Below are 27,516 nucleotides of genomic sequence, written 5' to 3' on the forward strand. Positions count from 1 at the left end.
TCGATCCTGGCCATGGGGTGGAGACTGCACCGGTCACCTTGAATGATGATATCCGGTGCCAACTGGATCAGGGTGGGTTGGCCATCCTCATGCTTTTAGACCTGTTGGCTGCATTTGATGCAGCCGGCCATGAGTTGTTGGCCTAGGGCCTCGCTGGAACCAGGATTAGGGGGACTGCACTGCAATGGCTGGTCTCCTTTTTCGGGAACTGGATGCAGATGGTTGCTGTGGGGGATGAGTTGTCAGACCCCCTTGGGCTCCCATGTGGAATGCCACACAGGGCGATTTTCTCCCCTACGCTGTTCAATATCTATGTGCCCTCTAGCCCAGTTGGTCCGGGGTTACAAACTGGGTTGTCACCAATATGCAGATGACACCCAGCTCTATCTCCTAATGGGTGGACAGACTCCCCCCAGAAACATTTGCCAGTTGTTTGGAAACAGTGGCTGGATGGTTCAGGCAGAGCTGTCTGAAACTCAGCCCCTCCGAGACGGAGGTCCTGTGGCTGGGGAGAAGAGGGGAGCATCAGGAAGTGCATCTCCCATGCCTGGATGGGGTGCAATTAACACCTGCAGCAGTTGCCAGGAATTTGGGAGTGATCTTTGATGCCTCCCTTTCCGTGGAGGCTCAGGTCACAAAGATAGCCTGGATAGCCTTTCTTCATCTGTGCAAAGCTCGGCTACTAGCACCCTACCTGTCTTCAGAACACCTGGTCACAGTGATCCATGCAACAGTCACTTCCAGGTTAGACTTCTGTAACTCACTCTGTGCGGGCCTCCCCTTGGCTTTGATCCGGAAATTACAGCTGGTACCAATGCGGCTTCGAGGGTCCTCACTGGGACATCTTGGAGGGCCCATATTCAGCCAGTGCTGCATCATCTGCACTGGTTACCAGTCTGCTTCTGTACCAAGTTCAAGGCACTGGTTTTGACCTTTAAGGCTATACGCAGCTTGGGCCCTACCTATCTGCGGGACTTCTTATCTGCTTATGCCCCCCACAGGGCACTTAGCTCTGCGGGTGTGATTTTGCTGGCTGTCCTGGGCCCCCGGGACGTTCGCCTGGCCTCAACCTCATGGAATGAGCTCCCAGAAGAGCTGAGGGCCCTGTCAGAGTTGTCAGCTTTCTGCAGGGCCTGTCATTTGGAGCTCTTCCGCCAGGTGTATGGTTGAGGCCAGGGTGAGGTCCCAGAGTTCCCAGTGGGGGATCCCTTAGTGTTTACTAGTTCTGAGTTTAGAAGTCTGATTGTATCGCCACCTTTTAAATGTTTAATGTATTAAGGGGGCTTTAGGGGTTTACTGCATTTTATTGTTTTATTGTAAACTGCCGTGAGACGAATTGAAAGATAAATAATTTATGTATTAGATTTCTTTCCTGCTGCTCCTGACCCAGCTGGTTTGCAGTGGCTCACAGCCAGTTTAACACAGGGGACTGTTTCGAGGCCCCCTGTACCTCAGCTTCAGGCTACGGGCAGTATAGAGAGAGCAACAGTGGACTTTATGGCTAGTACAGGTCTTGAATGATAAAAATCACAATAAGCATAGTGATGCTGTGGAGATACTAAAAACTGCCTCCCTTAACAGATAATGTATGTGGTCTTTTTTTAGTTCAGTAGAGCAAAATATAAATCCTATTATTCATGGAAGTGAATTTTTGACCCTCTCCCTTCCCTGCCATCTCCCCGTTTCCTCTTAAGCAAATGCAAGTGGGAAGAAGAACTTCTGTTGGCACCTTATTTATTTCCTGCACAGAAGTGTCCTGAGGTGCTGAGCCCTACCAGCATCCCCTGGTGCCCTAGTGAATGTCCTTTAGCACTCCCCCTTTTCAAGAAAATTCTGCAGGAAGAGTCATCTGTTTATTATTAGTTAGATAGATGTGGGATGATGCTTCTTGTCTCACTCGGCTTAATCTGCACCTGCCCAGGTGCTTCTTTGGCTTTTAAGATCCAGTCTTCCTCCTGAAGAGTTTTGAGCCAACACTGGAAGTAGGATCAGGCATAGGACTTCCTTTACAAAAGCAAATGCTTCTAAACCCTCAACTCTTAATTCGGAGAACCAAACTCTTGACAAACTCCATCTTGTTCATGTTTAGCAACAATTAAGAATAAGTAACGGTTACTCAGTCATCTCTTGTAATGAATTTTATTTTAAGTGGAGCCAACTGCTGACAGGTCTGAGATGCCTGTTTTTAAATGCTGGGCTCCTCTCCTGCTTCTGCTGCCTGACAGTGGCAGCCACTTGCCCCAGTACGTGTCTGTCCTCCTCCCAGGAACCTAGCCTCTCCCTTCCAGAGGGCACAGTCTCCTGTGTGTGATGTTCTCTCTCACCCAAATGAAAGCATGCAGGGAAAACCTCTGAGCAGAGTGCAGCTTTGAAGCTTATGATCCTGTACTGTCCACCCCCCCCCACCCCCCGCAGAAAAAGACGGCCAAGGCCAAGGAAAGAGTGGCCACACGAAGCCTAGGCTGCAAGCTAGAACCGCAGGAGAGACGGTAGAATGGGATTCCTGCTTCCATGGCTAAGCAGCTCACAATGTTCGTACTCTTAGGCGCTTGATTGGGTTTGTAAACACTACTTTCAACCACGTAGGGGTTTTCTTCTTAAAAAATCATCGAATAATATATAAAGTGGCATAGAAGAAACTTTGAGGAGGGTAGTCATCTCATTGAACTGTTTGAATCTGAGCTGTGTTGCTTCTGCCTCTTGTTGCTGGAATACCCTTTACAGGCTGTTTTTTTCCAAAGGCCTTACCCAGCGATCATTGAGAAGGAGGAAGACTGAGATGCTACTGTAATTCTAGTTGTTCTAATAATAGGGCAGTGATGCAAGGGGCATTAAGCAGAATGGCTGCTCTGCTTTCAGAGAATTAGCCATGTCCTTAAAAGTGCAAGCTTGTGGAGCTCAGCACTTAATTTCTGAAATGACACGTGTTCAGAGGCAGTGTATGGCTGGAGGCCAGAGGCTGAGAGAAACACCAGGAGGGAGCTGGTTTCTTCATACATTGCGTGTAAGCAAGCTTCCCAGACTTACCTGGCTGGTGTAAGTTGAAGGTTGAACTAGATCGGCCTTTGTTCGACTCCAGCCTCCAGTTCTCACAGGCGGGGTGGAGCCTCATAGATCCTAACTTTGGTTTGAAATCTCTCTCCCCCCCCCCCCTTTGTTGGGGCTTGTTGTTTTATTTGGCAACAGTACTCCCCATGTGCTTCAAGATGATATGTTTATTCATGTTCAGTCCTGCATTGGGTCCTGCGCTTGTGCAGGTCAGCCACCAGAGGGCTCTCCCCCGTAGAGGCCATTTTCCTGCCTAAGGGCCACGTGCTCTGAGTCTGCAGGGAAGAACCCCTTTCCCACGCCGTCCTTCCTTTGCTGTCACGTTAGGAGGACATATTTCTACTGCAGCTATTTTCTCTGGTGTGAGTTTTTTCTAAGAAATGCACTCAATGTGGAATGAAGAATACTTGCTCTGACATGCATTCATTGTGCCTGTTTAGTTTGGACAAGGCTCACAACACCAGCCCACGCCAGACTTATCTGCAGTTTACTCCCAAGGCCCATTCAGGCAGGTCTGCTTGCCTGAAGGCCAGTTTGTGTGGAAAAGCCCTTGCATGCTCAAGTAGCCCAGCAGCAGATTCGCCTGTCCTGGCAGAGGAGAGCCAGTGGTCATCAAGAGCCCACCTTTGAGCTTCTCCGTTCAGTTGGTGGCAGACTGGATCAGTGTGTTAGGTGTAATCTTCAGTTCACTCAGCAGAGCATAATGCTTCGAAGCCTCCATCAAGAAGACATATTCCATTCCAAATCTGTTCTACATAACATACTTCTGGTAAGGGCTTGGAGGAGGAGTGTGTCTCATGGCTTAAGTGTCACTCAGCACTTGTCCCACCCCTGAGTGCCTCTTCCTCCAACTGGCTTGCCTGTCTGTCCAGCAGCCAGCCAATCACCTTCCGTTCCCCACACCTGACCACCCCCTCCTCCTCTCATTTTCCCTCCGCGGCTCGGAGGCTGCAGATCCCTGCTGTGTGAGAGCTGCCTCTTCCGGTGAGTTCCCTAACAGCTTTTCCGAGTCCTGGGGGGAGGGGGAGGCCATCCGTAGAGTTCTTCCACTTAACCCCTCTAATCTAGCGCCCTTTGCATTCCTGAATGCAATGGGCTTGGCCCCTAGTTGAAACATAAAGAGAAACAGCACTCTGGTACCAGCTGAACAATCACTCAGTTCCAGCCAATCCAGCAGTTCCGTTGACCTTATAAAGGGTGCAGCCTGAGGGACTCTCACTTTTTTAGTCATCCCTCTGCATCCTCACTCGAAGCAAAGGAAACGCAGGCTAAAGAGTGCACAGGTATGTACTCTTCACCTGCAGATAAGGAGCGTCACAAGATTAATGCATTGAGTAGAAAGGCCTACTCTTCTGCCTCCCTCAACTTGCACATTGCAAACTACATCATGGGAGGGTGCCAAGTATTTTTATGGGAGAAAATGACCTCTCACTTAGACTCCTTGCCAGAGGACAAGAAGTTAGCCACAAGTATCTTACAGCAGCGGTTGCGGCCCGTTGCCAAGGGGTGGGGGGAGCGGCCGACCCGGGGGCCCGCGCATGTGCGGCAGCACCCACGCAAATGCACATGCTCAGAAGTGCTGCGTGTGCGCATTTGCGCCCCCATCGGCCATCGGCCGCGCTCTCCTCTCCCCTTCCCTCCCCTCCCCTCCCTCCTGCAGCAAGAAGCTCGCCAAGCTTCAGCAACCGATATGCTTGAGGCCTAGCAAACTTCTCGCTGAGGGGGAGGCGGGGAGAGGGACCCGTGGCCTGCTTGCTGCCAAAGCTCTTGCAGCCCGGCACTGGGCCGTGGACCCGGGGTTGGGGACCACTGTCTTTACAGGCTTTGGCTTTTTAAGCAGCAGATAAATGTGAGCAGACATGCAGATGGCTCATCTCTGAGAGCCATGGCATCAGCATGGATGTTCCAGCATGCTTGGCTGCATTAACAGTCTTGCCTCCTGAAACTAGATTGATATTGGAAGACAGTTTACTAATTTAACTGGATTAACTTTTGCTTACATATTCCCACTGTCATGATGGTCAGTTCGTAGTCTGAGGAAAAGTGCTTGCACTCGGAAGCTCACGCCTTGAGTAAATCTTTGTTGGTCTTAAAGGTGCCCCTGCTGGACTCTGATTTTGTTTTGTTGTCAGATGACTATTTGTCCTCTGCTTAAAAACTTCCAAGAAGGAGAGCCTACATCCCAAGGAAACCTGTTCTACTGAGGAACTGCTCTAACTGTCAGGAACTTCTTCAGGATGTTTAACTGAAAATTCTTTTGAATTAATTTCAACCCATTGGTTCTGGTCCAGTCTGGGGCAGGGATTTCCAACCAGGGATCTGTGGACTCCTGGGGGTCTGTGGGAGTTTTGAAAGGGATCTATGGGAGCTATGAAGTGATGTGATATTGGGGGTGTCTGATGTAGTGATGTAACTCCTGGGGCCGTGGCAAGCTGACATCACTTCCTGGGCTCCTCGAAATCTGAAAGCCTGCTTTTGAAGCACAACTAAATATTTTTTGAAGCAAGTTAGTGAAGGTAGCTTTTCAAACTTCTCATGCTACAACAGATTAAATTTGAGAAGGATGGGAATTTACAATTCAATTTTGTAAGACACATCAAAACACTGAAGCTATTGCAGGTGGAATTTCAGAACAGATTCATTGATTGCCATAATCTTGGAAAGGAAATAAGAATGTTTCAGAATCCATTTGAAATAGCACCAGATGATGCAAGTAACTTTTTTTCAGATGGAACTAATTGATTTGCAATGCAATAATCATAGAGTCGTTTACAAAGATAATAGTCTATTAGATTTCTATTCTGGCCTACCTAAAGAAATTCACTGCAGGCATGTTCACAGACTTTGGCACCATATACATCTGTGAACAAATCTTTTCCAAGATGAAAATTGTGAAATTACAGTGTAGGTCAAGACTGTGATGGACATTTTCATGACATTTTAAGAGTGTCTGTCACAAACCTTGACTTGTACATCAGTGCCTTGGTTAACAGAAAACAGCTACAAAAACCACACTGTGCATGTGTAGAAGAAGAAGAGTTGGTTCTTATATGCCACTTTTCTATACCTGGAGGAGTCTCAAAGCAACTTAGAGTCGCCTTCCCTTTCCTCTCCTCACAACAGACACTCTGTGACAGATTTGAGGCTGAGAGAGCCCTGATATTATTACTCAGTCAGAACAGCTTTATCAGTGCTGTGGCGAGCCCAAGGCCACCCACAGCCGGTTGCATGTGGGGGAGCGCATAATCGAACCCTGCTCGCCAGATTAGGTCCGCACTCCTAAGCACTACAGCAAACTGTAGCTAAATAAAAGGGTTCCACAGTAAAATATTGTTCCAAAATGGATTACATTAAAGTTAACATTTTTTTTATTTACCTTTGAACATTTACTTTAAATCTAAATTAGGTTAATTATTATATTTTATTTCAAGATCTTTAGCCAATGGGCATGCTAATGTGTCCCCCATGTGACAAAAGGTTGGGGACTCTTGCCCAAAACTATAAAAATCACAATTACAAGATGATAGAAATAAAAATCCTCCAGCCACCCTACAACTGTCCACAAAAGGAGTTCGTCAGATGGAATAGCGTAGCCTGAAGGGGCCCATTGACAGATCCAACCTCAACCAAAGAAGTAGTGGAAATGTTAGTTAATTGACCATTTTGTCATGTTTTATTCTTGTCTGTTCCTTTTGCTTTCACACCTCTCCATTGTCTCCCCCCATCCATCTCCATTCATCTTCAGAATGTGACCTTGGCTTCTGCCTACCTGGCTGTTGTGACTAGGGTTGGGCACCTTGGCCGCCAAAGCTGCTGTTAAAGCCCGAAGCAGCCCCCCCCCCTCCCCGCACTGCGGCGCTGGCTGCTTCAGGCTGGAGTGGCCACTTCGGCAGCTGAAGCGTCCAACCCTAGTTGTGATTGTTTGAAGTCTTCCCACATTATATTGGTTCTAACAGGAGGCGGCACAAGGCGAGGGATTCTATGCTGTGCCTGTTTGCCTGTGCCTCAGTTTCGACAAAGTATGGTTGAGTTAACTTGCTTGCTCTGAATAAATGAAATGTTCTGCACCAAGTCAAGGGTTTGTGAATCTGGGCCATTGAAGATCCTACGCAATCTTTCAGAATCATTAACAACAAAATTAGTTCATAGATAATCCTGCCAACTGTATGAATACTCATTCTAACACATTCTGTTTATGTGTGTTGTTTTTGAAGGAAACTGCAATTTTATCATCTGGAGTCTTACCAGCTATACCAGGTAGGAATAGATATTTGCTATTACCTCTTAATTTCAGTATTTAAGAAAAAGGAATTTCAGAGAGACCTAAATCTAGAGACTTACATTTACGTAGATGAATTTTCCCCAATACCCTGTTTGTTGAAGGTATAGTGCTTAGGACTTCTATTCTGGTGAGCCGGGTATGATTCCACACTCCCCCACATGCAGCTAGCTGTTCTGACCAGACAGTAATCTCAGGACTCTCTCAGCCTCGCCTACTTCACAGGGTGTCTGTTTTGGGGAGAGGAAGCAGGAGGTGAATGTAAGCCATTTTGAGACTCCTTCGAGCTGAGAAAAGTGGCATATAAGAACCAACTCTTCTTCTGTAATAATCTCAGGGCTCTCTCAGCCTCCCCCTCACAGGGTGTCTGTTGAAAAGAGAGGTAAAGGAAGGGCAATTGGAAGCCACTTTGAGACGCCTTTGGGTAGAGAAAAGTGGCATATAAGCACCAACTCTTCTTCTTCAGTGATATCAGGGCTCCCTCAGCTTCCCCTCCCTCACAGGGTGTCTGTTGTGGGGAGAGGAAAGGGAAGGCAACTATAAGCTGCTTTGATAGTCCTTTGGGTAGAGAAAAGCGGCATCTAAGAACCAACTCCTCCTCCTCCTCCTCTTCTTCTAAAATCCTAGGGAATGAAAAAAAATCCAAGCATTTTTCGTGTTTGGGAATTCCTTCTACATGGTGATTAGAGAGTAAGATTAGGATGGGGAAATGTTGGTCCAAACCCCTAGTCTGCCATGAGCTCGCTGAGTATTAGCTTAATTGGGGTTGCCAACTTCCAGGACAAAGAATTACAACTTATCTCTAGACTATAGAGATCATTTCCAGTAGAAAAACTGGAAGTTTTGAAGGGTGGACTATTTGGCCTTGTACCTCACTGAGGTCCCTCCCCAACTGCAACCCCAAATCTTCAGGAATTTCACAACTCAGAGTTGACAACCCTATATCCTAACCTACATTTCAGGAAGAAAGGGAGAATCATGCATGGCAGCCAGCACTTGGAGGGTTGAAAATGTGATTGATAACAATGTTACCTAAAAACCACTTGGCCATTTATTTTAAATGTCATTGCAGCTTCTGTGTGAGAAGAGGAACAGTACTTAAAATGGCATTTCTCTCTTGAAATTTTCTCACCTTCTTTCCCCATTGCCATTCTGTTTATTGGAACTCAGAAGGAAAAACATATGGCCCAAGGGTAGTTGTAGTTGGAAACAGTCAGTGGGGGAAAGCACCAAACATCTCCTCTTCAACTCCAAACAAAAATCTTCCCTTGCAAAGTTTTTTTAAAGGAAAATTGTAGAACTTAATGATGGGCAAGCAGTTTCGCAAATAAATTTGAATAACATGAAGGCCATTTACACACGGGCAGTCTGCCTCATTCATAATCTTTTTGGAAAGTTTTTGCTAGTTTGCCCACAATGTTGTAGCACATTCCAGGGCTCAGCCTGGCTTTTCTCTGATCTTTCTTAAAGCTGCTCTGGAATTTGGGGGAAAGATTGCAATAAAGTCTGAGCAGATCTTCTGACCCTTGTTCTTGGCCCAGTTCCTGCCAAATGTTTCTTCCCCTGACACCAGGGGAGTTTTTTGTTTTTAATAAAATTGGCATTAGAATATTGCATCAGTATACCATTGTAGCAATAGTGCAGCAGGTTATCTGAATTCTCATCATTCATGAAAGAAGAACAAGTCTCTAGCCTCTTCCCTTGTGGAGATATAAGAAAAAGATTTATCTTCACAAGGAACGGGGCTAGAGACATACTTTAAAAAAATGAAATGAAAGGCAGTAATTCAGGTCTCGTAGTACCCTGAATTAACTCTCTGTATTCAGTGATCATATGTAGCAGGTTCCAAATAATACCTTATTCAGAAAGCTTATGTAGATTTGATGTGGGTTGTCCCAATTTCCTCTCTCATATACTCCTGGACTGTCATAGAATCATAGAGTTGGAAAGGACTTGCAGAGACATCTAATCCAACCACCTGCACAATGCAGGAATTCACAACTACCTGCCTACCCATAGTGACCCCAACTTGATGCCCAAATGATCCCCCCAGCCCAAAATCTCCAGAATCCAGCATGCCCTGGAAGAAATCTACCTCCCATCCCACTGTGGTGATCAGCAATTCCCTGAGTATGCAAGGAAGGGCCACAAGAGATAAACACTGGCACATCCCTTCCTACCCTGCCACTCACAATCTGGCTTCCTCAGCGTTTCTGTCAGAAATCAGCGTTTCTGTCAGATGACTATCTAGCATCTGCTTAAAAACGTCCAAAGGAGAACCTATTACCTCCCGAGGAAGCCTGTTCCACTGAGGAACCGCTCTAACTGTCAGGAATGTCTTCTGGATGTTTAGATGAAAATTCTTTTGAATTAATTTCAACCCATTAATTCTGGTCCGACCCACTAGGGCAACAGAAAACAACTCTGCTCCATCTTCTATATGACAGCCCTTCAAGTATTTGAAGATGGCTATCATAGTACATCTTAGCCATCTTCTCCCCAGAGAAAGCAGATCAAGTTCCTTCAAAATCTCATCATACATCTTAGTCTCCAAACCCTCACCATCTTTGTAGGCCTCCCCTGTACACAATCCAATTTTTCTACTTCTTCAGTTGTGGTGGCCAGAACTGAACACAGTACACCAAGTGAGGATTTACCAGAGCAGAATAAAGCGGTAACATCACATCACATAATCTGGACACTATACTTCTTTTAATACAGCCCAAAATCCTATTTGCCTTTTTATATACCGAGTCACACTGCTGACTCATGTTCAGTGCCTGGTCTACTAAGACCTTCAGATCCTTTTCACACGTACTACTGCTAAGAAAAGTCTCACAGATCCTATAGTGATACATATGATTTTTACCACTAAAAGAAAAACTTTACGTTTATCACTATTGAAATTAATTTTATTAATTTTAGCCCGGTTTTCAGAACTGTCAAGATCAATGAGGACTAAGGACCCTTGTCGCCAGGTGGACAGTGCCAGTTTAATGGCCGCTTCATTATCCCAAATGACCCAGCTTCTCCCGGTCTCTGTAAATGTTTCTGAAATATAGGCTAGTGGATCGAGCTGCCCATCTTCCCCTATCTGGAAGATCATAGCACCCATTGCCACATCGCTAGAATCGACCTGGAGGGTGAAGGGCTGCATTGGGACAACATGCCACAAGATAAGTTTGGACATGAACAATCTCTCTAACTCATTAAAGGTGTTCTGGCACTCGCCTGTCCATTTGAGGTGAGCCCCGGGTTGTTTCCCACTAACTCCCTACCCCTTGCTTTTCCATAAGTCCTTGAGAGGGAGTACCAATTGGGCATAATTGGGGATGAAAGTTCTATAGAAATTTGCGAACCTCAGGAAGCTTTGTAATTGCCTCCGATTGGGAGGGGGTGCCCAACTCAGCAAATCTTTGACTTTATTGGGATCCATGCTCAACCCCTACAGTGATACTTGGTACCCCAGGAAATCTAGACTTTCTTTCTGGAAATCACATTTTGACAGTTTTTAATAAAAATGGTTTGCCCTTAACCTCTTTAACATTTCTCACACCATCTTGTGTTCTTTCCAGATATAACAATATATCATCAAAATGAACCAGGACCCCTTTCTACAATAAATCATGTAAAACCTCATTAATCAAATTCATAAACTTTCCGGGCACGCGTGATAACCTGAACAGCATCACAAGATACTCTAACTGTCCCAAGTGCTTGTTGAAAGCTGTCAAGTTCTTGTGTCCACTTTTAATCCATACTCAGTAGTAAGCCTTCCTGAAATCTAGTTTTGTGAAGATCTTCCCATTCCCAATTGCCTCCGTAAATTTTTATTAATGAGAGGGATTAATGTGGACACAGCATTCCACATTATTGAATGTGGACACAGCATTCAAACTTCTGTAATCTGTACACAAATGCAAGGAGCCTTCTTTTTGAAAAACAGGACCAAAACAGGACCAAAGCGGCCATGTGAGACATGGCCGTACAAATGAAACCATGAGCTAGGTTCTTATCTAGAAATCCCACAACTCCACCATCTTCCAAGGGCTCATGGAATAACTTTGCCTTGGGCAATGGGTCCCCTGGCTTCAGTTAGATTGCACAGTCCATTTTTCGTGAGGGGGAAATTTGTCACGTTCGTGCTCCTTGAATATGGCCCATAGGTCCCAATACTCCTTGGGCAGGACAGCCCACTCCTCCTGACCCACCCCTGCATGTTCACAGTGCCCTTGAGTTTCATGAGGGATGAAGTGGCCACCCTGCAATGATATCAACAGCCTGGATCATTAAACATTGGTACCCAGGCTCTCCACCTTACACTAGGATCATGTTTCTAGACCCAGCACTAAGGGAAAAGCTGCCCCTGGGGCCACTACCAACTGGGAGGGCTGCTCGGTGTTTAGCTGCACCACCTTTTGAGTACCCCCTTCCATTTGTGCGAAAGGAATGGGCCATTGTAATGGTTCCATCACTATCCCCAAGGCATGCACCATTTTGGGGTTTAGGATGGTTCGCATGTACCCACAGTCTAACACTCCCTGGACCCTCACCCCCACTCCAGTCTTTGGGTCAGATAAAGTCACTTGGATCATCATGGGGATGGGATTCACTGATCTTATGCCCCTAGTTTGGACATGAAGTAGGACTGTCTTACAGCAGGTTGTCCCCATTTCCTGCCACCAACTCGGCTGGCTCCCAATTGAATTCTGGATTAAACTTAAGGTTTTGGTAATCACTTTAAAGGTCATACACAATCTGGGCCCATTGTACCTGAGAGACCACCTCCTTGCGTATACCCCCCAAAAGAGCCTTATGCTCTGTCACCTCCAACTGGCTGCGGATCCCTGGCCCCAATGAAGCAAGTCGGACCTCAACAAGGACCAGAGCCTTTTCTGTCCTGGCCCTCACCTGGTGGAACAAGCTCCCTGAAGAGTTCAAGGCCCTGCCTGAACTTCCACAATTCTGCAGGGACTGCAAAAGGGAACTCCTCCACTAGGCATTTGCTTCGGGCTAACCATCCCAAAAACATCTGCTGCCCCCCCCCATCATACGCCCCTTTCCATGACTGTACAATCTGACCTACCCAAGGATTTTGTCAGTTACTGTTCCTATATTGATCTGGTTATGTTATGTTATATCTTTTTATAATGTTCTATATAATTACCCTATGATTTTCTATGTAAGCCACCCAGAGCCGTATGGAAGGGCGGTATAAAAACTTAATAAATAAAATAAATTTAATGAATTTATAGGTACATTTTGCAAGAAATTAGAACTGTAGGTGGCGCATTCATTCCCTGACAGGTATTCTTATTCAAACTCTTCCTACACTAGCTCCGTAATTCTTTAGTGAAACAAATTTTAGATTGACAGATTTGCTTTGCCAGTTTGCTATAGTGGTTAGGAGTGCGGACTTCTAATCTAGCAAGCCAGGTTCGATTCTGCATTCCCCCACATGCAGCTAGCTGGGTGACCTTGGGCTCACCATGGTGCTGATAAAGCTATTCTAACCAAGCAATGATATCAAGGCTCTCTCAGCCTCACCCACCTCACAGGGTGTCTGTTGTGGGAAGAGGAAAGGGAAGGTGACTTTAAGCCACTTTGAGACTCCTTTGGGTAGAGAAAAGCGGTATATAAGAACCAACTCTTCTTCTTCTTGTAGGATTAGTTGTAAAAAATCTGGAAGAATGGAGTCTTGTGCTTTATTAAAGTGAAAGTATTGATTTAAATGGATCAAAAATACAGAAGCATCTATATGTTCTAGGTCTGAAAGGAAGTTATGAGCGGATGATGCCACCCACAGAAGCTGGATCCCTCCCTGATTCTGAGGCACCTGGTGAGTAGACGTGGTTTGCTTCTGTGGACAAAATTGTATAGAACCTGTTTTACTTGTTTTATTGTATTGCCCATTTTATGTAGATATTCTGGCCAATTTTTTATTTCCACTTTTAATCAGAAAAGCTTGCTATTCTGCTGATACCAAGGTATAGTTTTTAAGGAGTAGTTAAGATTCAGAAAGGAGCAATATTTTTACAATTTGCCATAAGGTTGCAAGGGATCAAATTACAGAGTTAAGTTTTGTCCATTCTTGACCTCCACAAATGGCATATAATGGTTGTATTACTTGTATCTTCTCTCTTAGGATATGCACTAAAGGTCCATGTATGTATGAGTAGACATGCTGAACATTCACTCATATAATTGTGTAGGCAGGTGATTCTAGGCACAGATCCTGTATAGTAGAAAGAAGAGCACAAAGACAAGACAAGTTTGGCTAAATGGGGCATGACAGAAGCTGAAATAAACGCTGCCCAATAGTAAATGTTGAGATATTTTCTAAATTATTTGTGAAAATTTTAATTCTCTGGAATACTAGAAAGAAAGGCAATTTCTTGGGATGTGGGTCAGGACTCTCAAGGAAATTGCAAAACCTCATCTGTTGGGTTGACCCTTAGAAAAAGTCCTCTTAAGGCCTTCAGCCATTCCACTGGAACCCCAGGTTTAGCAGCTCCATTGTCCCCGGTGGGGGGTTGATTCTAGGGAAGGCCCTGGGAGCCAGAATGTCAGAATCCCCAGGTTTTCTGCCATGACTCACTGTAGTAACTTGGATTTCTAAATAAGTAACCTCATAGAAATGAAAGTTTCTTTAAGAAAATGAAAGCATCTACAACGAACGCATATTCAGGACTGAGATACAAAGCATAGAGCAAGCAATACAGGGGTTTGTCCATGGGAATTCGAGCCAGGTACAGTTCAAAGGAGTAATAGAATCATAGAATCATAGAGTTGGAAGGGGCCATACAGGCCATCTAGTCCAACCCCCTGCAATGCAGGATCAGCCCTAAGCATCCTAAAGCATCCAAGAAAAGTGTGCATCCAACCGTTGCTTGAAGACTGCCAGGGAGGGGGAGCTTGCCACCTCCTTAGGCAGCCTATTCCACTGCTGAACTACTCTGACTGTGAAAAATTTTTTCCTGATATCTAGCCTATATCGTTGTACTTGAAGTTTAAGCCCATTACTGCGTGTCCTCTCCTCTGCAGCCAACAGAAACAGCATCCTGCCCTCCTCCAAGTGACAACCTTTCAAATACTTAAAGAGGGCTATCATGTCCCCTCTCAGCCTCCTTTTCTCCAGGTTGAACATTCCCAAGTCCCTCAACCTATCTTCATAGGGCTTGGTCCCTTGGCCCCAGATCATCCTCGTCGTTCTCCTCTGTACCCTTTAAATTTTATCTACGTCCTTCTTGAAGTGAGGCCTCCAGAACTGCACACAGTACTCCAAGTGTGGTCTGACTAGTGCCGTATACAATGGGACTATGACATCAAAACAGAATGCTAACCATTTGGCCGTATGGACAACAGATCTGGAAACTATGGGATCCTGACAAAAGGGAGGGGGAGGGATGTGGAGGGAGAATAGGGAGTCATAAAACATAGCAGCAGGAAACTACCTTGGAGTGTCAAACCACAGTATCTGTGTTACATCAGGGCAACACCTTAGCAGGCAACAGAATCAAATCAATGAAACAGAACAAAATCATGGCAGAAAACCTGGGGATTCTGACAGGTAATAGTGTTATTGGGGGGGGGGGGGAGAAGCATATAGAATATTTCCTTCTTTTCTATTTTAGTGGGAGAAGTCATCCAAGGCTGGTTAGGTCATACCTCTGTGTGCTCATGTAGGGCCATTCAAATTCAAATCAATTTGGTGGCCTCTCCAGTTTTGTATAGGCCCTTTGCTCAGGTAGCAGGCTTGGCTAACTCCTCATGCTTTTACTAGGAAATTCTACCTTTGCTTCAGAGAAGAGTCCTCATGGAAGGAAAGAGCTTAGCGATACTGAAGAAAAAGAAAGACCTTTCTGAGTCCCAGCTGGAGGCTACCAACCTGTGGACTGAACCAGCCACGTGGTCCATAGACTGCTTGGAGTCCCTGCCTGAGGCTTCTGAGTGGGGGAAGCAGTCCATGGCGTGTGACACCTTCAATGGACCTAGTTCATCTGAGGGCAGAATAAATACATTTCAGTCCATGGTGTTCCTGCCCTTCGAAAAGCAGCTCAGAATTGCTGGTCTCATCTAGGACTTCTTGACTGCCAACTCAGCACCACTTCAATCTCTACGACTGACATGCTGCCATGGGGATGTTTCCACTCCTAACCACTATAGTTGGCGCTCCTTCCACACCAAGGGGAAATAGCGAAAAAGGCACGAAGGTGGTTTGCCTGCCAGAGGGCCTCAAGACCCACTTCCAGTGGTGGGTTCATCCCAGCAACTTAAGACAGGGCATATCCTGTCTCCTTTAACCCCAAGTGGCACCATAGATGCCAGCCAGAGGGCTGAGGGGCACACTGTGGGGACTATTGCCCACAGGGACCCTGGACCCAGACATAGGCAAGCCACAGCATCAACTGCCTGGAGCTATTAGCATCCGGAGAGCAGCTCCAGGATTGTCATGTCCTTGTGTGGACCAACAATATATCCATGAAGGTACACATTAACAGCTAGGGCCAGACAAGGTCAAGGACATTGTTTGACACGGTTACGTTGATGGGTGGAAGCATCTCTCGCCGGTCTCGGGAGTTACAAATGCCCAGGCGGACTTCCTAAGTAGGCAAGACCTCAGTCCAGGAGAGTGGAATCCAAATTGCTAGGTGTGTCTGCTCCTGGTGGGCCGTTTTGGTCTTCCACAGATTGAACTGATGACATCAGCAAGAAATCGAAAAGTCCTCCACTTCCTCTCCAGATTTCCCAACAGTCTGATAGTGGGCATGGATGCCATGACTCACAACTGGCCACCAGGACTACTGTAAATCATTTTTCCTATCCTGTGCTGTCCTAGCTGGCCACACTCTGTGGCAGCTGTGCAGGAAGGTGCCTGGGCTGCAGAGCCTAGCCGGAGTCCACACCAAAGCAAAGTCAAAGTCCAGTCCAAGTTGTTAGGAATCAAAACAAGCAGAGTTAAGGGTGAGGCAAAGAGCAGTCGAGGGAAAGCCAAGGTCAGAGTCCAGATAAGCATATATTCACAAAGCCAGTCCAATTACCAGGTGCATAGTCAAAAGCCGTTTGCCAGGAGTCAGGGGAGCCAATGGGAGTCAGAAGGAATCCAAGCCGGACAGGAAGGTTTCTGCATAGATTGCACCGACGCCGAAGAGCTGCTGCTGTCTCTCCTAAAAGCAGTCCAGCTAATTGACTCAGTCATCCTCCACAGGAGCTATCCCAGCCTGGCCCCATTTACTTTGACAGCGTGCCTGCAGTCTCTGGCTCCTTCCGCATTCAGCAAACACCACCCTCCTGCTTTGTCTGTGTCGTTCAGGCGAGCTGTCAGGGCTGGAATGCATCTGCGACTACACCAAAGATGCTTCCTGGGAAGAGCCTGGATACTTTCCCCTGCTGCACATTCAAAGGCCCCACTCTCTTCTGCCAGAGCTGGCTCAGCTGCAGGCCTGGCAATTCCTTGGAGATGGGAGGTGGCAGCGGGGGCATGACATATCCCACTGGTCAGCCAATTGATCAACAGGATCAGGGTAGAGCATACAGACGTGATCCTCGTGGCTCCCTTCTGTCCTTGCCATCACTGCTTTTAGGACCTAGTGTCCCTGACAATTGAGGAACCATGGCATTAGACCCATGCCCATCAGACCCAACATGCTTCTTCAGGGTCCAGTGCTTCATCTGGACCCAGCCTGGTTCCAGCTGATGGCTTGGAGGTCAAAAGGCAGGATTTAGAGAGACAGCATTTCTCCAAAGAAATCATAGATGTCATGTTGCAATCTCAATCGCCAGCCATGATGTGCATCTACAACTACACCTGGCAGGCCTTCTGAAGATAGGCAGCCTCATGCGGTGTGGACCCTTTGCAGCCAACAGATTTGGATGTCGTACGATTCCTGTTTCGAGCCTGAAAGAAGGGCCTTGAATCCAACACCTTGAAGAGACAGGTCGTTGCCCTCAACATGATAACAGCAGCACAAACGATGAAGGAGCTTGAGTTCAAGCAAGTACTTCAAACAATTCATCAAAGGACTGACGCAGATCGTGCTTCCAGTACAGAACCATTTTCCCTACTGGGAGCTGTCTACGGTCCTGAAGGCATTCATGCAGGCACCATTTGAGCCTTTTAAGATTGCGGAACTCAGATTCCTGAATTGGAAGGTTTCCTTCCTAGTGGCTATAACATCAGCGCGCCGGTATCAGAAATAGCGGCCCTGTCCTCCGGGAAGGAGTTCTGTTCCTTTTGCAAGCATTTTGTGATTATTTTCATGGCTCCTTCCTTTGTTACCAAGGTGAACTTGGCCTTCCACAGAAACCAAGGTCTCTTCCTGCCCTCCTTTTACCCCAACCCAGAAAACCAGAAGGAATAGCACACCTTGGACGTTCACAGGGCCTTGCTGATTTACTTGAGACGGAAAACAGCCATAAGTTCTTTCGGACTCTTTATTTGTTTCCCACAGCCTTCAGAGTTTGCGAAAAATGTTCTCAGAATCCACCATTGCATGCTGGCTGAAGCTCTGCATTCATAAGGCCAATGAGATCCTGGGACTGCGTCCACCATCAACAATGATGGCACACTCAATGAGGGTGGCAGCAAGATTAGCAGCATTCACCACCAGCCTTGACTCTCCACACCAAGAGAGCATTTCTCGCCTAATTATATTTCAAGTAGATTAACAATATGAGCACATTGAGTGAATATATTGAATTTATGAATGCCACTTTGTGGAGGACTCATTTTTGCCACTGATGAAAGGATTGACTTGGAGGAAGCAGCTTTTAGCAGAAGAGTACTCTGACATGTCACACTTGGAGAGGTTAATAGGATGTACAATTTTTGCTTCCAGTGCATAGTTCGGGGGCATGGCTAACCAGCCTTGGATGACTTCCCCCATTGTAGTAGAATGAAACACTGGTCTCACCTGAAGGTTTCTTCTCTTCAGTGGGGTGAAGTCATCCACTTCCCACCCAAGTGATGCAAAAACAACAACAAAAAACCTACACAAAACCACACTGACAGAGATCATAGATCATAGAATAATAGAGTTGGAAGGGGCCTCATGGGTCATCTAGTCCAACCCCCTGCACTATGCAGGACACTCACATCCCTATCGCTCATCTACTATAACCTGCCACCCCTTTGCCTTCACAGAATCAGCCTCTCCGTCAGATGGCTATCTAGCCTCTGTTTAAATATTTCCAAAGATGGAGAACCCACCACCTCCCGAGGAAGCCTGTTCCCCTGAGAGACCGCTCAGATTGAGAAGACCGACATTGAATGCCATTGGAGGCTGACTGTTTGGAAAAATCACCGGTATCAACTGGTTCTTTCACTTCAACACTACCCACACAGTCCAGGTACGGAGCCTAGGATGGGTCAGGTGGCCTGGACAGGCAATGAAGGAGCTTGAGAACACTGGTCAGGCCAGGCTTCGGTCATCCAGATGGCCACCTAAGTCATTTGAATTTGAAAAGCTGTACCTGAGCACACAGAGGTGTGACCTAACCAGCCTTGGATGACTTTGCCGCACAGAAGAGTAGAAACCTCCAGGTGAGACCAATGTTTCAATTGTATGGTACTGCACAAATGTTTTTCTTTATAAGTTGTTTCCTCGCTGCCTTTGGAAAGCCTTATCTGCCTTATGGCTTCAGCTTAAGAACCAAAGAGCAGGAGGACCCTGCAAAAATAGTATGGGCCATTTTGATGTCAACATGAAGTTCTTTTTGTGTTCAGAGAAACCCGGTCACTGCAATGGAAGCAGTTTCATTGCTCAAAAGGTGAATCTGCTTCTTGTACTGAGACTAACAGGAGAACCCTTGGAGAATTCCATGTACACATGGAATTAAATTTCCCATCTGAATGGCAGGTAAATGGAAATTTAACTTTGAGTTATCTCATTTTTAAAAACCTGGTTTCTTAGCAGGTGCTGTAGGTAATTCAGCAGATCAACTGGTGGCTGATCGACTGTGCAGTGACTCAGCCACCTACGTTAATATTCCTACCAGCCCAACATCAAAGAAACAGCTTCATTACATGGAGCTAGAACTCCAGGAATCCACTACAAATATAAGAGGTATGGATTTTTGCAATTACTTCTCAATACTCTTGCTGAATGTCTTTTGTGATATTGTGTTCTGGGTGCTCCTAAAGACCAAAATAAGCTGCTGGGATAGGAAGAAAGCCCACTGGGACACAGTCAGTTTCACATCAGTGAGCCCTGGGCATTGGGTGTCCTGCAAACAAATAGAAGGAAACAATAGAATGGGAAAGACCAGAGATCTTTTCAAGAAAATTGGAGATATGAAGAGAACGTTTCATGCAAAGTTGAGTATGATAAGGGACCAAAATGGTAGGGACCTCACAGAAGCAGAAGAGATTAAACAACGGTGGCAAAATTATACAGAACAACTATACAAGAGCGAGCTTAACATCCCTGATGACCACAGTTGGGTAGTTACTGACCTGGAGCCAGACATCCTGGAATGTGAAGTCAAATGGGCCTTAGGAAGTCTGAGCAACAATAAAGCTAGTGGTGGTGACAGCATTCCAGTTGAACTATTCAAAATCTTAAATGACGATGCAGTAAAAGTGCTACACTCAATATGCCAGCAAATATGGAAAACTCAACAATGGCCACAGGATTGGAAAAGGTCAGTTTACATTCCAATCCCAAAGAAGGGCAATGCCAAAGAATGTTCAAACTACCGCACCATTGCACTAATTTCTCATGCTAGCAAAGTTATGCTCAAAATCCTACAAGCTAGGCTCCAGCAATATGTGGACCGAGAACTTCCAGAAGTACAGGCAGGATTTCGAAGAGGCAGAGGAACTAGAGATCAAATTGCCAACATACGCTGGATCATGGAGAAAGCTAGGGAGTATCAGAAGAACGTCTACTTCTGCTTCATTGACTATGCTAAAGCCTTTGATTATGTAGAGCACAACAAATTGTGGCTAGTTCTTAAAGAGATGGGAATACCAGAGCATCTTATTTGTCTCTTGAGAAATTTATATGCAGGTCAAGAAGCAACAGTGAGAACTGAACTTGGAATCACTGACTGGTTCAAAATTGAGAAAGGAGTTAGGCAAGGCTGTATACTGTCGCCTTGCCTATTTAACTTGTATGCAGAGCACATCATGAGGAATGCGGGATTAGAGGAGTCACAAATTGGGATCAAGATTGCAGGGAGAAATATCAACAACCTCAGATATGCAGATGATACCACTCTAATGGCAGAAAGTGAAGAGGAACTAAAGAGCCTGTTGATGCGGGTGAAGGAGGAGAGTGCAAAAGTTGGCTTGAAACTCAACATCAAGAAAACAAAGATCATGGCATCCGGCCCTCTCAATTCCTGGCAAATAGATGGGGAAGAAATGGAGATAGTGACAGATTTTATTTTCCTGGGCTCCAAGATCACTGCAGATGGGGACTGCAGCAAAGAAATTAAAAGACGCTTGCTCCTGGGGAGGAAAGCTATGGCAAATCTAGACAGCATCCTAAAAAGCAGAGACATCACCCTGCCAACAAAAGTGCGTTTAGTCAAGGCTATGGTCTTCCCAGTTGCAATGTATGGCTGCGAAAGTTGGACCATAAGGAAGGCCGAGCATCAAAGAATTGAGGCTTTTGAACTCTGGTGCTGGAGAAGACTCTTGCGAGTCCCTTGGACTGCAAGGCGAACAAACCGGTCAGTCCTAGAGGAGATCAACCCTGACTGCTCTTTAAAAGGCCAGATCCTGAAGATGAAACATACTTTGGCCACCTCATGAGAAGGAAGGACTCCCTGGAGAAGAGCCTAATGCTGGGAGCGATCGAGGGCAAAAGAAGAAGGGGACGACAGAGAATGAGGTGGCTGGATGGAGTCACTGAAGCAGTAGGTGCAAACTTAAATGGACTCCGGGGAATGGTAGAGGACAGGAAGGCCTGGAGGATCATTGTCCATGGGGTCGCGATGGGTCGGACACGACTTCGCACATAACAACAATAAGAAATATTAAATTTGCAGATGATACTAAACTGGGAGGGGTAGCAATCACAACTGAAGACAGCAACAGAATCTAGGATGATCTTGATAGGCTCGAGAAGTGGGCTAAACTGAATAAAATGAAGTTCAAGAGGAACAAATGTAAAGTTCTGCATTTAGGTAGGAAAAACCGAATATATCAATATAAGATGGGGCAGACTTGTCTTGGCAGTAGCATCTGCAAAAAGGAGCTTAGTAGACCATACATTGAACATTCTACACAGAAATATTTTTTGAGCTTGTTAGTTATGTCTGATGTCACTGGGAGAGTTCTTTTTTGCAGAACCCTACATCCCTTAGTTCAGTTCATCTTATCTGAGCTTTCTCATATCTGAGCTTTCCTTCATGGTGCTGCAATTTACTCTACCATTCTTCTCTCTCAAGTGTTATTAGGTTCATACATAGGAATTACTGTACTACTGAGTAGCTACAGGAAGAATGTAATGGTGATACTTTTCTGCCACAGGTGGTGGGTCAACGAAATACGCCCAGATCGACATTGCAGCAACAGAGACAGCCCACAAAGTGGGGACGCAGCATGCTCAGTTCCGAGAAGAACGGCTGCAAGAACTCGAGCAGAAGAAGAAAGGAGGCCCACCGTCCTCTTCATAGGAAGGACTCATGAAGCTCCCCCTAACACAGCCCTGCTCAGCCTTTTGGATTTATTAGTTCAACTAAACAGTGCCATTTTCAGGATTATACCAGATTCATTCCAGTCTATTAATTTCCAATTGGAAAACTGGTAGCATGGTGTGTGTGCTAAAATTGTGTCTAAAATTATTAGTTGTACACATCTGGTAAATCACTACTGTTGTAATTTTTAATGCCTAGTCCATATAACTGATTTTTAAACAGAGGATTTTATTTTAAAGAAATTTCATTTTAAAGTGTGATAAAGATGTACGTGTGTGTGTGTGTGTGTGTGTGTGTGTGTGTATGTGTATATATATATATATATATATATATATATATATATATATATATATATATATATATATATATATATATATATAGTGGTTTGTTTGTTTTTTTAATGCAAAACTGGGATAGATCTGTGCATCTTCTCTGACCAACATGCTGATGACTGGTTTACAGTGGTTCAGCATGAGAGCAAATAGCACAAACACAACTTTATGTTGCCAGAGTTCATTTTCTTGATCAGCAATTCCAAGTTTATAGTAATTGTTGCAATGAAACAGGATAACACATCTTTGTCACATTTTATTCCATCCTTCCTCCAAAGAGGTCAAGACGGGCATATTCCTTCATATGACCTTTACAGCAGCCCTGTGTGGGAGGTTAGTTGGAGGTTGAGTAACTCAGCTGCTGAGCTTCCTGGTGGAGCAGGGCCTTGAAGGGTCCTTGTCCAGCCCTCTCATTGACTCACCTCATGGGTTGCCATGCTACATTGCAGCTGCTGCCAGGACTGCAGTGGAAGACCCTGGAAAGCCACAGCTAGTCTGAGAGAACAACCCGGACTGGGCTGGACCAATGCTCTGATTCTGTACAGAGCAGCTTCCTGTACCTGTGTCCATAGCTCTAAGGCTGTCAAGTGAGGCCCCACCCCCTACTCCTTTCCAGCTAGTTTTGGCCAGTGAGAATTACTGCACCAAGCCTAGGGCTTAGTGAAGAGAACAATAACCTCTCAAAATAATTTTGCTATGGGTTGTTTTTGCTGACCTCTCAGGGCTTTGGCTCACCTGCTAAGGATTTATAGAAAATGTTGTCATATTAGAATCAGCACTGGACCAAGAGAATGTGTACTAGCAAAATAATATCAAGTAAATCTAAGTTCTATTGTAGTCTCTCTCATCTATTCATATATCAGGTAAGTTTCAGTGAAGGCTACAGAAATGTTCCAGCTACAATCACATCCCTTTGCTTTTGGTGGAACTAACACTAAACTGTCTCATTTTGGGATAGAATAGATGTATTGTTAATGGACTCCGGGGAATGGTAGAGGACAGGAAGGCCTGGAGGATCATTGTCCATGGGGTCACGATGGGTCGGACAAAACTTCGCACCTAACAACAACAACAAGATGTATTGTCAGCTTTCTAGGCATTTTTCCTTTTTAAAAAAGAACTTTTCTACTAAAGTGTCATGTTTTTTGCATGGTGCATAAGCAAAATGGTTTCAGATAAGTACATAAGTGTAAGAGTTTCCGACAGATACAGTTCTTCTTTCTCTAAGGAACTTTAGGCCTAGCCACAAAGGCCTTGTCTTTACTTGCCACTTAGGCTAATAACTTCCACAAAGCTTAGTTTCCTAGCTTGACCGATGGGCAATAACCCACAAAGATGACAGATTTCTCTGGTGTTACTTACTTGCCTCACTCAGTCTTTCTCTTGCACTCAAGTCTCCCTCCCAACCAGTCACCTCCCACCCCCTCGGATTCAGCCACGATCCAAATCACAACACACCTTGATCACCCATCAAACCCCCATCTGCCTTTTCAAACCAAAGTAACATACGTATAAAACTCTACAATAAGACACAGAAACAAAACAGCCACACAATAGTTACATTTCAAAACACCACAGGCTGTTCACAATTTGTGCAGGAATGGAAGACAGCGTCAGTGGAAACAAACACAACTGGAGTTTCTGAAACAAAAATCTCTGTGTGGAATCAGCCCATATTCATACATCTGCCTGCCCTTCATTATTAACTTCTGTCAATTCTTCACCTCACCATGGCCCTTTCTGCATGTACAGTTTACTTCAGATTATCACTAAATGGAAATTGGTACAGCTTAAAGCAGCTTTAATTTGGATCATGTGACTGTAGTCTGCACATTTTTTTTTCCTGTTTAGAATCCCAGAGTATATGTTTGGCTCCCCAACAAGCAAAGCAGGACAGACAGACCAAGCTTGTCTCTACATTTTATTCCAGCCCATTTATAGCCTGTTCTGATCTCCAGTGATCACAGTTTCTGTCCGCTCCCTCCCTCCTACCCTCTTTGCCTGAATCCCATTTAACAAAGTAGCCAGATCTCTCGAATTCACTATGCGTTCCTTCTGCCAGTAGAGAAGGCCAGTTTAAACCCCGTTGTCCAACACACAATACTCTGGCCGAAAGCATTGCCATCTTTCGAACACCAATCTCAGTTGTCGCACTTTATGAAATACTTGTCCTTCCAAGCAATGCCTTGATAACAAGCACTCCTGCTCACCTTAGGAAAACATACATAGTTCAAGAACATGGTTTACTCTAATGCAAAGGATTATGGCATATACAATATGTGATTGAACATTGGACAGTTTAACTCTAAACAACATTTAAAGCTTATATAAGATTCTTGTTTATTCAATGCACTATGCAACACAGAGCAAACAAACGGTTCTCCCAGGGATGAACAAAACCCTAAGCTAGACTCGCAGGCAAAACATGCAGTGAGATGATGCCCCACCTGCACTTGCTTGGGAAACCAGGAGAGGAAAGAACAAGAATGAAAACATCTCTCACAGCCCAGGCATGAGGCCCTCTGGAAACCAAATCTGGGCCCAGCCAGGCTTGCAAACACTATTAAATAAGCACCCTGGATGAATCCCGTAGCAGGGCAAGGTCCTGGTCTTGACACTTGTCCTCCTAGCACTGCTGCTTTAAATTGTCTGCAAAAGGATCACCATTCCTGGTTTAAAAAAAACCCTGTATTTCAAGCAATGCCCAGACTTAAACAGATGTCAGAGGCAGACAAAGCTCACAACCAGGCTTCTATAGAAAGAAAGCTTTAATTGGAAGTAGATCTGAATACTCAAACATCTGAAGTCAAGGCTGTTCGATATCGAGAAAGCAGGCAGTTATCAATACAATTCTCCTGCCTAAACCAGACCCGTTCCCATGGGAGGGGTGCCACCCCGGGCATACTGCCAAAGTGTCTCTGTTGGCGCGGCCTTGGTCAGCTCGGCACCTCAAGTTGCAGATAAGATGTTTACATGGGTACTTGCAACAAAGTATCACAGCAGGGAGAACATGCAGTGTGAAAGGCTCAGGGGGATCAAAGGGAGGACAGAGGATCAAAAGGAATGCTACAGAGTCATAAGCATAATGGTTACATGGTTAAAGCAATAGAAGTTATACACACACAAAGATGGAGTCTCTCTGGCTCGCTTGGTTCAGACACGGCAGAGAGCAGGGGACTGATCCTGACATTCCACCATCCCAAGAGCCCCTTCCCCCTCCTTAACCACCGTCAATGGGTCATGGGCAGTGAGGGAACGCTCAGTGAAATTCCTTCAACAATTTGGGAGCCCGGACATCACTCGCCTCCACCCACTCCCTGTCCCCCATGGGAAACTCCAGTTCACCAGGTACTGCAGTTTCCCCTTATGCAGTGGGAGACCAAGATCTTGTTTACTTCGTAGTGCGTGGTCTTTATCAAAGTAGACAGGGATAGGAGCAGCAGTCGCCGGGTGCCAGTCGTCCGGAGACAGGGCGTGCTTCAGCAAGCTGGAATGAAAAACGGTGTGCACATGTCAGTAAGTCTTAGGCAAAGACAGTTCAACAGTCACAGGGTTAATCAGCCTCTTGACAGCAAACGGCCCCACGAATTTCGGTCCCAATTTGCGCGAGGGCTGCTGGCACCATAGGTTTTTTGTAGACAAATAGGCCAGGTCCCCAACCACCCAGGCTGGCACCGCCGTTCTCTTTGTGTCCACCTGAATCTTGTACACGCGTTTAGCCTCCTCCAAGCACTTTACGATGGTCGGCGAGGCCCGCGAGATCCCACCAGCCCATTTCTGAACGTCAGGGTCATCGGGTGAGGCGAGCTCCCAGGTGGGCATCACCGTCAAATCAGCCCTGTAGACCACCTTAAAAGGGGACATCCCTGTGGAGGAGTGAACCCCGTTGTTGTAAGCAAACTCTGCAAGGGGTAGGAGGAAGACCCACTCTGCTGGTGATTTATAAAGCATCACAAGTACTGCTCCAAAATCTGGTTTACCCATTCAGTCTGGCCATTTGTCTCTGGGTGATATCCAGAGGTAAGGCCTTGCTCCACGCCCAACAGCCTCAGGAGCTGCTGCTAGAACTTGGCAATGAATTGGGAGCCCCTATCCGTCAGGACCCTCCCCGGCATCCCGTGCAGGCGATATATGTGTTCCATGAAAAGGGAGGCCAACTTGCAAATGGCAATCCCAGGCATGGGATGAAGTGAGCCTGTTTGGAAAAAGCATCCACCACCAACCAGATGACAGTCTTTCCATGACTGAGTGGCAAGTCTGTGATAAAGTCCATCGTAATCTCCTTCCAGGAGGCTGAGGGTGTGGGCAACGGTTGCAACAGCCCCTTGCGTTTACTCCCCACAGGCTTGTAGGTGAGACACACCGGGCAGCCTTGTACATAGAGTTCCACATCCTTTCTTAGTGTGGGCCACCAATAATGTCGGCGCACTAAATGCAAGGTTTTTACAAAGCCGAAGTGCCCCACCGCCTTGGAATCGTGGCAGTTTTAAAACATCCTTTCGCGCTGCTGAAGGGACAAATAGGCGGTCCTCCTTTAAAAACAAACCCTCCTTCTCCAGAAGGGTGGGCCGGAGGTGGGTAAACTCCGGGTCCAGCATCATGTCCTTTTGGACCCAACCCCCTGGGAAGGGCCCTCCCCCCTTAGCCTTACTTCGTGTCATCACAGTCAAGCTTAATTGGGAGGGAGTAAACACCATATCAACCAATCAGTCACGCTTGCAGTCATATTGGGGGAGGCGCGAGAGCGCATCAGCCAAAAAGTTCATTTTGCCCGGCAGATGCTTTAGAGCAGGGGTTTTCAACCCCCGGTCCATGGCCCGGCACCAGGCCGTGAAGGCCATAGTACTGGGCCGCCAGCGGCCGCGCCTGCCTCCCCCCGCAGCGAGAGGGGAGGAAAGAGGCAGGCACGGCTGCCGGCACGTCAGCGATGCAAACGCGCACGTGCGGTAGCTGCCGCACATGCGTGTTTGCTCCCCCTGCTGGCAAAAATGCGCATGCGCAGCAGCTCTGTGCATGCGCGTTAGCGCTACCTAGTGGCGAGAACGCGTATGCGCGGCAACTGCGCATGTGCATTTACGTGTAGCTGCGGTGGCCGGGCCGTCTGCTCTCTCCCACCCTCGGAGGCGGTCCCCGATTATAAGGTTGGGGACCGCTACTTTAGAGTGAAGTTGAAACGAGAGAAAAACTCATATGCCCAACGCATCTGCTTTG

The 27,516-nt window shown here is 46.1% G+C and overlaps 1 protein-coding gene across 5 annotated transcripts in view; it reads left to right on the top strand.

Annotated features, from left to right (window-relative positions):
- The window catches only part of DOK7 (docking protein 7), a 54,524-nt gene extending 30,403 nt beyond the window's left edge, over nt 1-24,121 (top strand). For 2 of the 5 annotated variants that reach the window (XM_077299949.1, XM_077299947.1), the window contains exons 8-11: nt 7,263-7,305; nt 13,095-13,166; nt 19,240-19,392; nt 21,807-24,121. In XM_077299949.1, coding sequence (XP_077156064.1) covers nt 7,263-7,305; nt 13,095-13,166; nt 19,240-19,392; nt 21,807-21,952 — 414 coding nt within the window. In that variant the 3' untranslated portion in view covers nt 21,953-24,121. Of the gene's footprint in view, nt 1-7,262; nt 7,306-13,094; nt 13,167-18,470; nt 18,677-19,239; nt 19,393-21,806 lie in introns of those variants that run through there. The other 3 variants (XR_013224707.1, XM_077299948.1, XM_077299950.1) reach the window with 3 other exon arrangements.
- The last annotated feature ends 3,395 nt before the right edge of the window (nt 24,122-27,516 follow it).

The sequence above is a fragment of the Paroedura picta genome, chromosome 10 (assembly GCF_049243985.1).
Source record: "Paroedura picta isolate Pp20150507F chromosome 10, Ppicta_v3.0, whole genome shotgun sequence".
Classification (NCBI taxonomy): Eukaryota; Metazoa; Chordata; class Lepidosauria; order Squamata; family Gekkonidae; genus Paroedura; species Paroedura picta.